The sequence below is a fragment of the Natrix helvetica genome, assembly GCF_964273705.1.
Source record: "Natrix helvetica genome assembly, chromosome: W".
In the NCBI taxonomy this organism is placed as follows: domain Eukaryota; kingdom Metazoa; phylum Chordata; class Lepidosauria; order Squamata; family Natricidae; genus Natrix; species Natrix helvetica.
Window position 1 is genome coordinate 24,186,257 of NC_138555.1, and position 18,066 is coordinate 24,204,322.

The following is an 18,066-nucleotide window of genomic DNA, read 5'->3' on the forward strand; positions in this document are numbered from 1 at the left end:
ATTATTAAAGGAATAGAAGGAAGGGACTCCATTCCAACCCCTAAATTTCACAAAGCATTGTTTGACCTTTGCACTCTAAGCCCCATGCAACCTGATGGTTGCATCCTGTTGTTGTCAAACCAAAATGTCAAACAGTCAGTGGTAGGGATTAGTGGAAGATGTAATTCTGAGAATTATACATTTGTATAAACACCTTTAACTGAAGTCTCTCTGATCATTAAATATATTTGAATGACTGCATTTTCTAAGGTGATTGCTTTTGCCCTTTCTTTTGTTACATTATTCTCTTGTTTAAGACACATCCAAACAATCATTTCAGGATCTGCTAGGTTATCTTGATAGCGATTCTTAATATTCTTTAACAAACTAAAATGGTGTTTATGGAACCAAGAGTCAAGTATTGATATAATTTTTGAAAGTTGAGATGATCATTGCTCCAATAGTCGTGGTGTGATCACCTGTTTCATTAATTATGCCTTTTTCAGTGAATTATGGGAGAAAGTGTTAAGCATGATTTATGTACATGTTAAGATTTCCTCTACAGATAAAATTTTTCTCACTGCATTTTCATTACGATAAATAAAGAAGAGGGACAAAGATTTTTGTGCAATTAAAAGTAAATAACATCTGTTTCCATTTAAATAAATTAATTGTAAATAAATTGAAAGAAATTCTCTTCTTTTTTATTATGAATAGTATAACACCAGAGACCATTTCATGATTTAAATATATCTGCATAGAATTGTGGCCTAGCAATTTTTTTTATCAGGCCGTCATATTTTATATTAATCTATTGTTTTGCTTTTTAAAAATTCCTTGTTGTTCAGATCAGGTCTCAGCACAATGATGTAGCATTTGGGAGAAAAGATGCAAAGCAGTAATCCAGCACTGGAAGCTATAATGGAGAAGATCTCCACAGCAACCATATATTTTCCCTTTGAACTCAGGTATGCTGGAATAAAGGACAACCAAACACTACAGAAGACCAACATGCTGAAGGTGATAAATTTGGCTTCATTGAAAGCGTCAGGCAATTTCCTTGCTAGGAAAGCCAGTGTGAAACTGACAACAGCAAGGAAGCCCATATAACCCAAGACACAGTAGAACATGAAGGCAGATCCTTTGTTACACTCCAGAATGATTTCTTCTGCTATTGACTTCATGTCAGCATCTGGGAATGGTGGAGAGATGATCAGCCATATAAGACATATATTAATTTGAATAAAGGAGCAGAAGGATACTATAAATGTGCCAAGACTTTTCCCCACCCACTTGGTCATTTTGGACCCTGGCTTGGTAGCCATGAAAGCCAGAACCACAATGATGGTTTTGGCCAAAACACAAGAAATGGCCACTGAGAAGATGATGCCAAAGGCAATTTGGTGAAGGAGACATGTGACCTTGTGAGGTTTTCCAGGGAATAGCAAGATACAAAGAAATGATAACAAGAGAGCAACAAGGAGTACATATGTGAGGTTCCGATTGTTGGCTTTGACAATGGGAGTGTCCTGATGCTTAATGAAGATCCAAAGGACTCCAACTGTGACCAAAGAAAAGAAAAGAGCAGAAGTGGCCAAAACAGCACCCAAAGTTTCTTTGTACTTCAAAAATGTTATAACTTTGGGGAGACAGAAATTGTTCTTCTCATTGGGATAGTGATCTTCTGGGCACTGAAAGCATTCATCTGTGTCTACAAAAGAAAATATTAAAGTTTCAGTTGCAGTGAAGGATTAAAAACCAATTGTACAATTTTCAAAACAAGGACTGCCGCTTAATATTTCAAAAGTATATACATTAGGATAGCTAAAGGTAAAGGTTCCCCTCGCCCATAAGTACTAGTCATTCCCAACTCTAGAGGGCAGTGCTGATCTCTGTTTCAAAGCCTAAGAGCCAGCTCTGTCTGAAGACATCTCTGTGGTCATGTGGCTGGCATGACTAAATGCTGAAGGCACAAGGAGCACTGTTATCTTATCACCAAAGGTGGTTCCTATTTTTCTACTTGCATTTTTCCATGCTTTCAAAGTGCTAGGTTGGCAGAAGCTGGTACAAGCTCACTCCCATTACATGATGCTAGGGATTCAAACCCCTGAACTGCCAACATTTTTGATCAATAAGCTCAGTGTCTTAGCCACTGAGCCACCTTATACATTAGGATAGTTGCTGTCAACTTGTCTTTCCATAAATCTTTGCTCTGAAATGTACTACTTGCTAAATACAATGGACATTATGTAATTCAGTACCTTAAACCTATTTGTCTAAACTGTTTGGTACATTTTCTATGATATTCTTGTCTCCCATATTCAATGAGTGTTATTTTAAGTGAGGTAGATGTATAAGGTCTCTTACCCTCCCTGTTAGAAATCTTCCCTTCCGGACACCGAAGACAGTCATAGCAGCAAAATAGTTTTCCTTCTATCTTGATCTTGCTGTAGCCTGAATGGCACTTTCCATTACACAAAGAAAATGGCTGGCTCTGTCCAGGAATAAATAAATGTTGAAGAGATTGATCTTGGAGAAATAGTTATCTCATTGTTTTGAAATGTTTTAGAAGCATCCTTCCATCCTACATTCAAGTCTGGCCTAACAATATGAATCAGTGTAGGTTGATTTCAGGTAATTAAACTCTGAATAGCTTTTTCAATATGAAAATGAATATAGACTCCATTACCTAATCTGTCACCAGGAAATGGACCACTTGACACACAGATTAAGTTCTTCTTGGCCCATTTTTCCTTGTGAACATCTATTAGACTCTTCATGAATGTTAATGTTTCCTCATTCATTTAATAACAGATTAACAATGTTGGAAGGGACTTTGTAGGTGATCTAGTCCAGTGGTCACCAACCTTTCAAATCTCAGAGATCACTAAATTCATAATTTTAAATCCCACGGACCACTAATATGATTTTTTTAAAGAAATAAATGCATTTGTAAAATAATCGATCTAGTGAAGAGGATGGGTGTGACCACCTCAGGAGGTAGCCCTTCCTTGAACATGCTCTCTGCCTACTGCACCTCAAAAAAACATAAGATCTCCCTGAAAATAAGTCCAAGTGCTTATTTCCAAGTCTAAAAGAAAACAACCCCTTGGGAAACATGGTAATAAAACATTAAAAAATGCAGATGTCCAGATTTTTCTGTGTACCACTAAAGTTTTCTTGCAGACAACCATGCTCCACAGACCACCAGTTGATGACCGCTGATCTAGTCCAACCCCATGCCCAAGTTGGAGACCCTACAGCATTTCTGACTGATGGCAGTCCAGTCTCTTCTTGAAAGCTTCCAGTGATGAAGCTCCCATAACTTCTGAACTTCTGTTCCAAGGGTTGATTGCTCTTACTTTCAATCTTACTTCAGTAAGATTGCTCTTACTGAATTTTACAACAGGTGAATTTTCTTTCCTGCCAGCTCATGTCTTGCCGTTTACCCTCCTATACTAAAGGGACATCTAAGATGTCACCAGTGATGACAGGGTGGAGAGATTTCAGAGAGGAAATATACGTTGAGTTCTGTTTCTGAAGGCCATTTCTGTGGAATATTTAGGCTCTAAGAAGGAGTGAAACCAGGTCTTAACACAAGCCTAAATGTGGTAGGATCATACCTGGTTGAACCTACTTGGCCATACAATACCATCCTCATCAGTGGTGGCCATTTTTTCTTGGGAAAAATCAATACTTCCAACTCGGACTTTCTTAAAAGATAAGTTTGAAAATGTGATCCAATTAATAATATCAAATCCAGTCTCCAACTCTCCATTCTCATTGAATGAAATTTTTTGCCTGGCACTATTATTAAATGAAACTTTTCGCATGAATTGGTTGAGCTAAATGAGAAAAAAAAGCCAAATACACAGATATGTATCAGTATGTACAACAATACATGTTCTCCCATTTAAGGTATCTAGATAAGAAATTATTTTAGAAGTATGATAAGCAGAAAAGTCAATAACAATATCAATAACAACAACAACAATAATAATATAAAATAATAATCTATAATTGGTTGATATGTAGGATGCTGGCATCAAACTGTATCAACCATTAGCACCAGTCACTGGTATTTGTAATGCATTTTTGAATGTTCAGTTGGATGAATTTCATGTTTAATGAATAAAGTAAATAATAATAACAATAACAATAACAATAATTAATAAATACTTAATATTACTCGTTATCATCATGATTAACAATATTTATAGCACAAAAATAAAGAAAAAATGAAATGAAATAATATATCTGTCAGGCCTGAAAGCCATCTTTTGCATTGGGCCTTCAGGTCTGCTACATTTAGTCTGTGGGAAAATGGGAGGGTGGACAAAATGGCTTATGGGAGATATATAGTCTAACCAACATTCCTTTCTCAGAGAGTCAAGGACACCTTAATCTGCACTTTGAGTGATGTGACTGAGAGGCATCTCTTGTTGGGATGGGGCCTGATTGGGCCATGTGATGGACATATGGGTTCTGGGCAGGGACTTTTGATTGGATGGGGAAAACCTGGAAGTTTTCAGATTTGGGTTTTCCCAAATGTGCCAATATGACATCTCTAATGAAATGGAACTTTGAGGAAACTCAAGGTGCAGAATCTTGTTAGGAATGTTACTTGGAATCCTGATAATATCTAAGTATTAAGCAGTTTAAAACAGAATAAAACATTATTTCAAATGGATTTGGGAAAAATATGATAACATATATATATATATATATATATATATATATATATATATATATATATATATATATATATATATATATGTGTGTGTGTGTGTGTGTGTGTGTGTGTGTGTGTGTGTGTGTGTGTGTTGTATTTGTGTATTTGTGCTGATAAATAAATAAAGGGAGACTAGTATAGATCCATTTCGAGCTATTTAGCTCTCATCAGCTAGCCATACCCTTACTGGGATTTGAACCTGGGCTGTATTACACACTAGGCAAGAGTCTTAGCCACTATGCCACAGGCTTCTCCTCCTTTATCAGCTGAGCCAGGGAAATAAGTATGTGTTTGTGTTACAACCCCTGGTATGCCCAAATCTTTCTGTCCTTCGGCTTATCACAGAAGACCATGCAGGCAGAAAACCATATTTTTATTTTTAATGTTGCCTTTTTTATATTTGTGTTGTATTTGTACTGATAAATAAATAAAGGGAGACTAGTATAGATCTATTTCGAGCTAATTAGCTCTCATCAGCTAGCCATACCCTTACTGGGATTCGAACCTGGGCTGTATTATATCTTAGGCAGGAGTCTTAGCCACTAAGCCACAGGATCGCCTCCTTATCAGTTGAGCCAGGGAAATAGGTATGTATTTGTGTTACAACCCCTGGTATGCCCAAATATGGGAGGAAGGTCACTACTCCCTCTTTCTGTCCTTCGGCTTATCACAGAAGACCATGCAGGCAGAAAACCATATTTTTATTTTTAATGTTGCCTTTTTTATATTTGTGTTGTATTTGTACTGATAAATAAATAAAGGGAGACTAGTATAGATCTATTTCGAGCTAATTAGCTCTCATCAGCTAGCCATACCCTTACTGTAAGCCTATTGCAAAAGGCTTTAGAATTTAAGAAACTTTTTTTCAAAACACTAATGATGAGGACCTTCCTACATTTTAATGTATGCAATACAGAAATGTTTAAAAAATGGTCTCAGTCATTCAAATAAATTGAATTTGGATTTCTCTTTGGATTTCAGAAATTTCATATTTATGTAGTGTTACATATGTATGTATTAACGGCATGCTGTATTTTATAGCTTGTGGCTGATAAATTAATTAATTGATAAATTTATGTTAACCAAACATACATGATTTCATCTACATTGTAAGTATCATTTCCTCAAAAATCTAGAAGGAGGATACAGTGTCTTCTTGGTATTTTACCTTCCATAGATGTTGACTAAAAGATTTCCCCTTGGTTTCATGTTTTCCTGCTCTGTAATTCATTATAGATGAATGAAAGTCATGCAAAGCATGGGCCACCACATAGATGGCATTGTACATACTGTAGCTGTGGCCAGTCATGTCCATTTCAAACACAGATGTAGGAAGATCTGCCAGTTTCTCCTCTCCAGTACAAGTGGCCCCATCTTCCTCTTCTACTGTGGAGTTGGAGAAGGAACATTCAAATGCATTTTCCCAGAAGATCTTGATAAAACTATCTTCCCTTTCCAAGACAGGGTTTCTTGATTGGGCAAATTGCTGGAATCCCAACACCCTCTCTGAGTGAATTGCAAATGATAATGCACCATGCAGGAAAACTAGGTCACCATATTTTTGAAAGGGAAGTGAAGTGAAACCCATCTGGAGTGTCATGATCCAAACTTTACCTTTTATCCATAGGGAAAAATGATAATATTTCAAACTAGTGGAAAGAAATCTTAGAGTTATCATGTTCCCAAATTCACCATGAACTACCACTGCTGTAGCATTGCTCCTCATAACCACTTGATACATCTTCAGACCTGTTTCTATCATTTCTACCATGCTATTTGTATAAACAGGTTTGGGAAATCTTTCAACAAAGTCAAAGCAGATACCACTCTGGGTAGCCATGGGAACCAATGTGCGTCGAAACATTTCACCACTGTCATTATCTACTAACATCATCCCAACCCATGTCCATGTGAAATATAACAGCAATTTAGAAATGCCCTGGTACTGAGTGTCCATATTTGGCAACATCTGTTGGTAAAAAGCATCTTGTTCTTTTCTGCGAATTTCAGGAGCAGAACCATATATTACCTATAAACAGAAGGAGACAAACAATAAAAGGAATAAAATGTGTGTAATCATTCTTTTCCTGTTTTGCTACAAAATCTATTTATCTATATAGAAGTGGCTCTGTGTGTGTGTGTGTGTGTGTGTGTGTGTGTGTTCTAGCATAACTATAGTAAGTTTTGAGAAATCTCAACCAAACGTAGTACAAAGATGACTTACATTTTGGGGAAAAAACACTGTGGGGGTATGACACCGCTAACATCCCTCAGGGTGTGTGTTCTGTTAAGATACAGCCTGTTGTGCCTTAAAATGGATTCTACTGTACTGCTGTAAAATGGCTTCTACTGTAAAATGGTAGTGAATTGCTATAGTAATGGCTTCACAATACTCCACAAGGGGGTTCCATCTGGTAAGGGGGAAAATCCAACATCAGAAATTATGTTTGGTCCGGACATTTCCACCCTATAAATAAATACCCAGGCAACGCCAGGTTATTAGCCAGAAATAAACTAAAATCCAATCCCATGTATATTTTGCACTTGTATTCAAGGTGAGCTAAGGTTCAGCTTTTCTTAGGACTTAGGAAAATTAGTTCACTTGGCAGATCTCCTGCTGTACATGGGGATATTATGTCATTATTTCCACAGATGAGATGCAAGAGAAAAAATAGCTCCCTGTTTCAGCATTGCATTAGATTTTGAAAGCAGTTACACCAATTCAAAATTCACAGAGAAGAGGCATATCCTTCTATGTTACTATAGAAAAAATATATACAATAATCTCGATGTCAAGGATTTCCAATACCATATCTTGAGACACAAATTTTATTTGTGTACAAACTATATCACTTAAACTAAATATTAATTTTATTAACTAAATTTTGCAATGTATTATTTCACTGGTAAGAAAACTCCACCTGTTCCTTTAACTACTATTAATACAATATTTTAAGGGCTGCAGTGTCAGTACAATGAATAGAGTGCAGGCTACTTTCAGCTGACTGCTAGCTGTAGTTTGGCAGATCGAATCTCACCAGGTGCAAGGTTGACTCAGCCTTCCATCCTTCCAAGATGGGTAACATGAGGACCCAGATTGTTGGGGGGGAGGATATGCTGATTCTGTAAAACTGCTTACAGAGCCCTCTAAAAGCACAATGAAGCAATAATAAATGTAAGTGCTTTTGCTATATTGTGTGAGAAGTCCATCTCTCTCTTTCAAGGTGAATATTAGCAGCTGAGATAGAGACCTTTATATACACTTTAGAGAATACTCATTTTGTCAAAAAATATAGCAATTTGCAAAATACAACAAAAGTACAGCAGTGTATGGTAGTATTACAATTATAATCATGTTTTAAGTAAAGGTTGAACATTATAATCTTCAAGGCTCATGTGTTCCTAGCCCCAGTTTGACAATTCTAACCATGCTCTTCCATGCACTTAGCAATTCTTTCTCTGGAGTAATCAATGAAATGTTACTTCTGAACAACATGTAGTACCCCCATTAATACAGGCCCATTGAAACGATAAAAATGATAACAATTAAGACCCTATGGCATAATCAAACTACTGGACGCTTCACTTGCAGCCTTCAGAACCCTACATTTTTTGAAATGTAGCCTCAATCACAAGATTTTCCTTCCATGAACAATTATGTAGAGAAGCAACAAATGGATTGTTATACCATATAACTGATATCACTGGAAACAACATACCTGTGGCATCTTGAAGAGGGAAAGGATGTTAGCCATGTTTAGATAGATGTCAGATGAAGGTCCTCCGATGACTGCTATTGGTCTGTTTTGAGCATCACAATTGTAGTTGGGTATGAATTGGCCCTTTGTAAAGAAGAGCTCCAATGAAGCACGGTATGTCCAACTTGGGTCAAAATAGCTATTATAAATGTGGAAGCCCAAGCTATGGTTTGGTAAAATAGAGGGATCTCTATTGATCTCCATGATGGCAAATTCTAAAGCCAGGATATGTTGATAAGTTGGAGTCATGACTCTAAAATGAGCATTATATATCTTGTCATTATACACTCTGCTGAAACTGTGATTTTTGGTATATATCAATTCTTCACAATTGTCTGTCTCTATCTGTCTATCATTCTATAATTTTCTGTCTACCTGCCTGTGTGCCTGCCCACCTTTCTATCTCTATCTGTTGATCTACAGTATCAACCATGTATCTATCTATCTATCTATCTATCTATCTATCTATCTATCTATCTATCTATCTATCTATCATCTATCTATCTATCTATCTATCTATCTATCTATCTATCTATCTATCTATCATCTTTCATATATCTATCATCTTTCATATATCTATCATCTAATGGACTATCACTGTATTGTATATAAAATATAAACTCTGGTGAAACTGTGATGTATGGTATATATCAATTCAACCTAATGTTCTTCACCATCATCTGTCTCTATCTGTCTATCACTCAACCTTTTTCTCTGTCTGTCTTTGTATCTCTATGTGTCTATCTACAGTATCTGTCTGTCTGTCTGTCTGTCTGTCTGTCTTTCTGTCTATCTGTCTGTCTGTCTGTCTGTATATCTATCCATCCATCTATCCATCCATCATCTTTCATCTATCTTCTAATGGACTATCACTGCATTGTATATTTGCCACCTATAGATAATACTTTTTAGTATATCAATCAATTCATTCCTCCAATAATCAAAGTATTTTGAAAACTAATATTATTGCCTTTGAAAACTATGAGAATATTTTCACTCCAGTGACATTTTTTACCCCAAAATTATATTTAAAGAAATGCACGTTCCCTTCAAAAAATGATATCTGAATGCATTCACTATCAGTCTCCAAATAAGCATATATATTTCTTTGAGAGAAAATACATATTCCCTTTCTTTAAAAAATCTCTATATTAGACTATGAACATAAAAATAATTCATAAGTAAAAGAACTATTCTACTCTTTGTTTTTCTGTTTATCTCCCTGTATCTCATTGTAAATATATTGGAAATTTATTCCTGTTAATTCACAGACATTTCTTTGAGAGCAATAGCACTTAGACTTATATGCCACTTCACAGTGCTTTGCAACCCTTCCTAAGAGGTTTACAGAGTCAACATATTGTCGCCCAATAATCTGGGTCCTTATTTTACTGACCTTGGAAGATGAGTCAACCTTGAGCCACTCAGAATCGAGTGAGCAGTGAATTAACCCTGCTGAAATAAACCAGGCATTTGTCTTATCAATTGGACTATGTTTATTTTTCCTAATGAAAGGAAGAAAAATGCCTTAACTATAACAAAATCAAATGGTAGAAATATGTTAAGCATTTCCCCCCATAGAGATACTGGCTTGCAAATGATCTAAAGATCCATGGCAAAGTTTTTGCAAGTAGCTTGCATTGCTTGCTTCTTAAAACTGAGACAGAGGGATAGGGTCAAGATCACATAGCTGTCTTCATGTTTAATATGCAACTAGGCAACATGGTCTCAACTTTTCCATCCTGAACATTACACAAAACTGGCTCTGTTATAAAATGTTAATTAACCCTATGATTAGTTGCAATTTAAGCATTCTCCAATACACTCTTCTGTTGATTATATTGCTTCTCTCTTGTCCCTTACTATATTTTTTATATTCTTTAAACTAAAAGTTTGTTTTATCAGTACTATTTCTTTTCTTGAAAATATAATGAGAAGAAAGGAAGGAACAAAAGGAGGGAGAAGGAAGGAAGGAGGGAGGGAGAGAGGAAAAAAGAAAGAAAGAAAGAGGGAGGGAGAGAAGGAAGGAAGATCATAGAAGGTCAAAGAACAAGAGACAAAGACAGGAAAAAAAAACACTCATCAAAGAACAAATTAAATACAGTTAAAATGAAGATTCCCTCTTTCTTTGTAAAAAACAAAAAACAAAAACCTTACACAATGTCCTCAAAGAGTTCTTTAGAAGGACATTTTCTGAAGTCTATCATTGTATAGAAGATGTAGATCTGAGAGAGAATGTCCACAACAATGAAGTCTCCTGACTGATATTGCTTGTGAACAAAAGGGAAAGGATCGCTATTCCTACATTTAGCACTGAGAATCATGTTCATCACTTCAGGCAAAAGCACTAAGACCAAGGCTGCAAATATCACCATCATGAATAAATGTGTTTTATCTGGGGGCCAATGTATGTTTCCCAAAGCTGCGCCTCATTAAGAGTACTTCATTAAGAGTACTTCTGCATGCCTTTGGTATGCACAACAATCCCTTTGCCAGAAAGAGATGAAGTTGAAAACAATGATAAGGGGGATTGCTAATAACAATGGAAAGGTCAACAATTAGGAATGAAAGCTTTAGGAAACCATGAACAGTAAACATGTTTTTTCTTCTCAGCAAACATCAGTTCTTTTTCAGTGGTATGGCAAGAGATCCAGCAGCCTGATTCCTAAGAGCAATGGGGATTTAAGAAGGAAAAAGAACTTTTCTGCTTTTCTGCAAAGATAGGAAAAAGCTAGTTGGTTTTCAAAGCAAAATGGATGTATGTGAATTCACAGGAGATTGCTAATTTCTTGGTTTGACATCCCACTGTGTTTCAGAACCGTTGAGAGTATACAAAATAAGACAAAATAAAATTTATATATATATGTATATACGTATAAATGTATATACGTATATACATACATACATACATACATACATACATGTCTTAAAATGACTTTTACCATACTGCCTTAAAACTGCTTCTACTGTACAGCGCTGTCGAGTTGCCATGGTAACGGCTTCACACACTCCACAAGGCTGCTCCCTCTGGTAAATGGGAAAATCCAACATTAGAAAGTGGGGCGACATTCATGGAAGGAGAGTTGGGATAATTAAATACCTGGGCAGCGCCAGGTTATCAGCTACTATATAATAAAATAAACAAAATGCAATAACTAAAATTTAATTAAGATACAATCTAAGCAAATACAAATTCATTTCAACGCATATGTGAAGCCGCTGGGTGAGATCATCCGTGGTTTTGGGGTTGAGTACCATCTTTACGCTGATGATACTCAGCTGTATATTTCAACCCCAAACCACCCCAACGAGGCTGTCGAAGTGATGTCCCGGTGTTTGGAAGCCGTCGGGGTCTGGATGGGGGACAACAGACTTAAACTCAACCCCTCCAAGACCGAGTGGCTGTGGTTACCGGCGCCTCGGTTCAGCCAGCTGACTCCATCGCTGGCCATAGGGGGCGAACAATTGTCCCCTGTGGAGCGGGCGCGCAATTTGGGCGTCCTCCTTGATGCCCGGCTGTCAATGGAGGACCATGTGGCAGCCGTGGCAAGGGGGGCGTTCCACCAGGTTCGCCTGGTGCGCCAATTGCGCCCCCTACTGGACCGGAGTGCCCTGCGCACGGTCACTCATGCGCTGGTGACGTCTCGCCTGGACTACTGCAATGCTCTCTACATGGGGCTTCCCTTGGGACGCATCCGGAGACTGCAGCTAGTTCAGAACGCAGCCGCGCGGGTTATTATGGGAAGTACACGTTACTCCCACGTAACACCTCTCCTGCGCGAGCTGCACTGGCTACCTGTGGCCTTTCGGGTGCGTTTCAAGGTATTGATCACCATCTTTAAAGCGCTCCATGGCAGTGGACCTAGTTACCTGCAGGATCGCATCCTACCACACACGTCCCTGCGACCTATCCGCTCACACAGAGAGGGGCTCCTCCTGGTGCCGTCTGCTAGTCAATGCCAGCGGGCGACACCTAGGAGTAGATCCTTCTCTGTGATGGGCCCAACCCTCTGGAATGACCTCCCCCCTGACATTCGAACTACCACCGACCTCCGTTCCTTCCGGCAAAAGTTAAAGACTCACCTATTTCAATCAGCTGGCCTGGCACTTTCTTAGTTTTACCTCCCGGGGATTTATTCATTTTAATTGGGTTTGGGGTTTTAAAAAGTTTTTAATATACTATATACTATATTAATATTTATTATTCTATGTACAGTCTTGCAACCTCCTCCACCTACGTATTTAATTATTTAACTGTTTGTATGTATTTTATAACGTATTTTAGTGACTGTACACCGCCCCGAGTCCCTTCCGGGAGAGGGGGCGGTCTATAAATATGAATAATAAATAAATAAAAAATAAATTTATCAAATGAATAAAAATAAAAATATCATCTATAACAGGGGTGGGCTTCAAAAATTTTACTGCTGGTTCTGTGGGCGTGGCTAGATGGGGACATGTGACTGAGTGGGTGTGGCCAACTTGATGTCACTCACACACAAGCACACTCAGTCACCTAGCCACACCCACAGAACCATAAAGATTTCTGTTTTGCCAGCTGGGAGGCTGGCGAGAAGTTTAACCCTGATCCCAATTGGGAAAGATCCCAAAGTTGTTGAGGCCCCCCCCAACAGCTTGGGAGCTGGAGAGGAGGCAGCTGTTCAGCCCAGGCACCCATATCTTGGAGGAAGGAGCAGTGTTGCTTCCCTTACCGCTTACCGTCCCCCACTTGCTTTCTCACCGCTTTCCTGAGAAGAGCCTCAGTAGGCTTTGCTGAGCCATCCCAAGAGCTGCGTGGAGGCTTCACTGCTGGGAAACCCAACCCGCAGTTCCCAAAAGAGGCTCAGCCTCGCCTCACCGGCTCCCTTCTTAAGTTAGGAAGTGGTGCTTCGACCCTGAGATGCCGCAGAAGCACAGGCTGAGGTGATTTGTGCACTTGCCCCTTCGGCGGTCCTGCTTTTTTCTGGCACCACTTCTTGGCCTGGAGGCTCTCCGGGACAGCCCCTCTGGCCACCACCCGCCGCCACGTGACCTTTATAAACAGAAATTAACCATCTTCTTTTAAACTATCCATTTCAACGAGAATTTTTCTAAAACCTCTTAAATTCTCATTGAAATGTAAAGTTTAAAATAAGATGGTTAATTTCTGTTTATAAATCGGCAGCTGGACGGGAAAGCGTCCCTGGGGGCTGAGCGGGCTGAGCGTGGCTTCGCAGGCTAAAAGGGAAGCTGCATCCCCTGCCCACCAGGTGCCACCTCCCCTTCTCACCTCCCCCCTCCCTGGCTGGAGTGGTAACATGGTGGTGGGGCATGTGCTGTTGACCAACCCAGTGCCCACCCGGATGCAACGAGAATGACAGGACTGCCCCTGAGTGTCTCCTGGCTGGGAAGGAGTGCTAGGAGAAAGCAGAGATGCCAAAAGACCAACTGCAGCCAGCAATAGGTCTGGAGGCAGCAGGGGTCAGAGGTCAAGGGTGCCCGGGGTGCCTGCAATGGGATGCAGCAGCTTCCCAGGATGCGAGGTGGTTGGAAAGATCCCAAAGTTGTTGAGGGCCCCCCCAACAGCTTGGGAGCTGGAGAGGAGGCAGCTGTTCAGCCCAGGCACCCATATCTTGGAGGAAGGAGCAGTGTTGCTTCCCTTACCGCTTACCGTCCCCCACTTGCTTTCTCACCGCTTTCCTGAGAAGAGCCTCAGTAGGCTTTGCTGAGCCATCCCAGAGCTGCGTGGAGGCTTCACTGCTGGGAAACCCAACTTGCAGTTCCCAAAAGAGGCTCAGCCTCGCCTCACCGGCTCCCTTCTTAAGTTAGGAAGTGGTGCTTCGACCCTGAGATGCCGCAGAAGCACAGGCTGAGGTGATTTGTGCACTTGCCCCTTCGGCGGTCCTGCTTTTTTCTGGCACCACTTCTTGGCCTGGAGGCTCTCCGGGACAGCCCCTCTGGCCACCACCCGCCGCCACGTGACCTTTATAAACAGAAATTAACCATCTTCTTTTAAACTATCCATTTCAACGAGAATTTTTCTAAAACCTCTTAAATTCTCATTGAAATGTAAAGTTTAAAATAAGATGGTTAATTTCTGTTTATAAATCGGCAGCTGGACGGGAAAGCGTCCCTGGGGGCTGAGCGGGCTGAGCGTGGCTTCGCAGGCTAAAAGGGAAGCTGCATCCCCTGCCCACCAGGTGCCACCTCCCCTTCTCACCTCCCCCCTCCCTGGCTGGAGTGGTAACATGGTGGTGGGGCATGTGCTGTTGACCAACCCAGTGCCCACCCGGATGCAACGAGAATGACAGGACTGCCCCTGAGTGTCTCCTGGCTGGGAAGGAGTGCTAGGAGAAAGCAGAGATGCCAAAAGACCAACTGCAGCCAGCAATAGGTCTGGAGGCAGCAGGGGTCAGAGGTCAAGGGTGCCCGGGGTGCCTGCAATGGGATGCAGCAGCTTCCCAGGATGCGAGGTGGTTGGAGGGCTCCTGCCCACCCCATGGCCAGGTCCTGCTTGAAAGGACCCCCGCTTGAAGGAATGGGTGCAGAGGGTCTTCCTGCCACCAAGCCAGCCTGCACAAAATGCCCCAGCCTGGGCTTCTGCAGTGTCCTCTGCTTGAAGTGCTGCTTCCTAACTTAAGAAGGGAGCCAGGTGAGGCAAGGCTGAGCTGTGATGCTCCCAAAAAAGCTGCCCAGTGGGCAAGGTCAGTGCCTAAAAGCCCAGGCAGACCTAGGATGAGCCTCGTGGGGGTGGCAGGTTGGGTTTCTCATCAGGAAAGCTTCCATGCAGCTCTGGGACAGCTCAGCAAAGCCTCCCGAGGCCCTTCCCGGGAAAGTGGTGAGGAGGGGGTGAGCAGCAGCAAGCAGTAAAGGAAGCAAGCCTTGGGCCATCATCCCTGCCTCCTTCCACTGAGAGCTGGCTTGGGGGATGACCAGCCTCCCCTGCCACTGTGCCTTGCCATTCATGTAGCGCCTCTGCTGGCAGGGTGTCTCCCATTTTGCTTTGCTTTCTCCACCGCTGCAGCTGTCGGAGGAAGGAGGAATGGGTGTTCGCCCAGGGGCAAGCTTCCCTTATTACTTGCCGCTGCCATCCCTGCTGAACAGAGCATTGGAGGCCAGGCCAGTCCCGGGCACTCACTGTCTTGCTTGCTGCTTTCCTGGTCGGCTACCCAGCTGACCAGTTGGGGACCAAATTGCAGCCTGTGTAGAGCGGGGCTAGGCTAGCACGAATGCTGTTTATCTATGTGTAGGCAAGAGAAGGCAGTTCTTTGGATTGACATGGCAAAGGGAGGCAGGGCAAGCATCGGGACAGGCAGGAGTGGCCAGCCAGTACAATAAAAATTGCTCTGCGCATGCACAGAAGCAAAACCCAGTTTCAGGGCCTGGCAGGCCTGGGTTGCTACCGATTCCCTCAACCCTGGCGGTCAAGTTACTACCTATTCAGCTGAACCTGTCCGAACCGGTAGAAACTCACCTCTGAGCTACAAGCAGGGTAGTAATAAAAAAAAGTATTAAGGGTGGTATTGTAAATGAGCTAAACATGACTGCAATGCTAAAGAACCTTCTATAAATCATCAAAGAGTTCAGTGGCACATTATATTTTATTGGCACTTGATTCCACTTGGATAGACATAGCTATCTATGAAAATCAGTGATGGAGAAACTCAACACACAAATGGCATATCCATCTTGCCTGGCTTCTGGTCTCCCCATTCAGATATTTACAGGCATCTGTATAGGAGCTTTTCCCTTGCAGCATATGAGATGATATAGCGTTGCCATCATAAGCTTATTTATTGTATTTCTCCCAAATATTAAATAATATTTCCTGGAGGGGTCACATAAATGTAAAAGAATGAGACAGAGAAAAGGACCAATTACTGCAATAAATCAGTTGCCCCCACCTATCTCCCACTACAACAGACAAGAATAATATACTGCGGTAGGAGAAAAAAACACCATTAGGAAGTTCTAATTCTAGAAGTGGCCCAAGAAGATACTATGGTTGACAGTATCAATAGGTTTAAGAGGAGGAAGAATGGGGCATGAGACCCATTCAAATCCTGATGTAGGTTATCCAGAAGAATGACCAAATCTATCTGTCAGTGTGGTATCTGAGCTGACAACTGACTGAAAAGGATTTAGATCAGGGGTGTCAAACTTGATTTCCTGGAGGTCTACATTAGGATTGTTTTTGACATCGGGGGGCTGAGGTGGGCATGGCCAAGGGGCATGGCCAGGGTGGGCATGGCCAGCTTGACATCATTTGGTGAGGCTCCGTTTTTGGCTGCAACAGCCTCCTCCAGCTCTCTCCCAGCAAAAATGAAGCTCGGAGGAAGGCTGGCGTAATGAGTCCAGGCTTCGTTTTCAGCCACAATGGTCTCCTGCAGCCCTCTGCCAGTGAAAACAGAGCTCCCCAAGGAGGAGGAGGCCATCACAGCTGAAAACAGAGCCTGGGAGAGATGAATGGTGCGATTCTGAGTTCTGCTTTTGCTGGCAGAGACCAGCCTTTCATTGCTTCCAGGCAGCCCCACAGCAAAATCTACGCACCCCGAGAGCCGGATTTGGCCCGTGGGTTTTGAGTTTGACACCCCTGATCTGAATAATCAGGTTTTTTCAGGGCACTATCATGGACTCAACAAGTTTTCCCCAAAAGGGAAAGATAGAAACTGAGTAGCAGTTATCTGAAATAGATTCTTCAGATGGGTTCTTCAGAAGCTGAAGAAGCTTCTTGGATGAGGAGCAAAATGTCTTCAAAGAAAAACCAGAAAGTCCGATTGCATCATGAAAAAAACACCTTTGAGATTGGTTTGCTTTGTATGCATGCTTTTTCTATTTTAAAATTTAAATTTAATTTAATTAAAACATTCTCAGAGACTCTTCCCATCCTGTTTACAATCTTTTTAGACTGTTGCCTTCTGGCAGAAAATACAGAACAATTAAAACTCAGACCTCATGTCTTCTGAATAGCTTTTATCCTAGAGCTATAATTGCACTCAACAATGAACTAAATTGCCACCATCAGTGAGCTGTTGGACAGCACTACTTGGTCTGTTGTATGGATGCTTGAGTGGTTTAGGGGTGGGGAATTTTTTGGTGGGTGGGGGTGTGTTTGGGGACTGTCATGTGTGTTTGGGCCTGGTCTCTGGGTTATGTGAATTTTGTTGTATGTGTATACTGTGTATATATGTACAATGACAATAAAGCTTATAAAGCATGATCTAATAATAAAGCTTTGCTTATTGGGCTTTGTTTATTGGTGTGCTTATTGTTTCTGGATCCAAAAGAATCAATTGCCTGTGCCTAAACTCTGCCCTGAAAATTGGCAAAACACAGGGAGCTAAAACAAGCACATCAAAGATCAAAATTCTTTAGCCCAACTCTTTTAGAAAAATTGAAATTGATCTGGCTATTAGAAAGAAAATAAAAAGAAAGAAGAAATACTATAGAGTAGAGGTGTCAAACTCACATCGTGGACTTTTTCTCCCTTCACTAAACTTGGCCAGCATATGATGCACCCAGCCCATGGGCCTGGAATTGGACAGCCCTGCTATAGAACAACTTCCCCAATTTACATTGTCAGGGTAGTGATTTAAGAGATCATCAGCTGTTATGATG

General features: G+C 41.0%; 1 protein-coding gene across 1 annotated transcript; it reads right to left on the reverse strand.

The window, feature by feature from the left end:
- Positions 1-785: 785 nt before the first annotated feature.
- LOC309400560 (vomeronasal type-2 receptor 26-like) lies at positions 786-10,844 on the reverse strand (the record flags this gene model as incomplete). Its single annotated transcript, XM_081969129.1, has 5 exons — positions 786-1,690; positions 3,632-3,824; positions 5,880-6,740; positions 8,431-8,722; positions 10,627-10,844. 5 exons carry the CDS (start codon positions 10,842-10,844, stop codon positions 786-788), a joined length of 2,469 nt encoding a protein of 822 aa, XP_081825255.1.
- Positions 10,845-18,066: the final 7,222 nt, after the last annotated feature.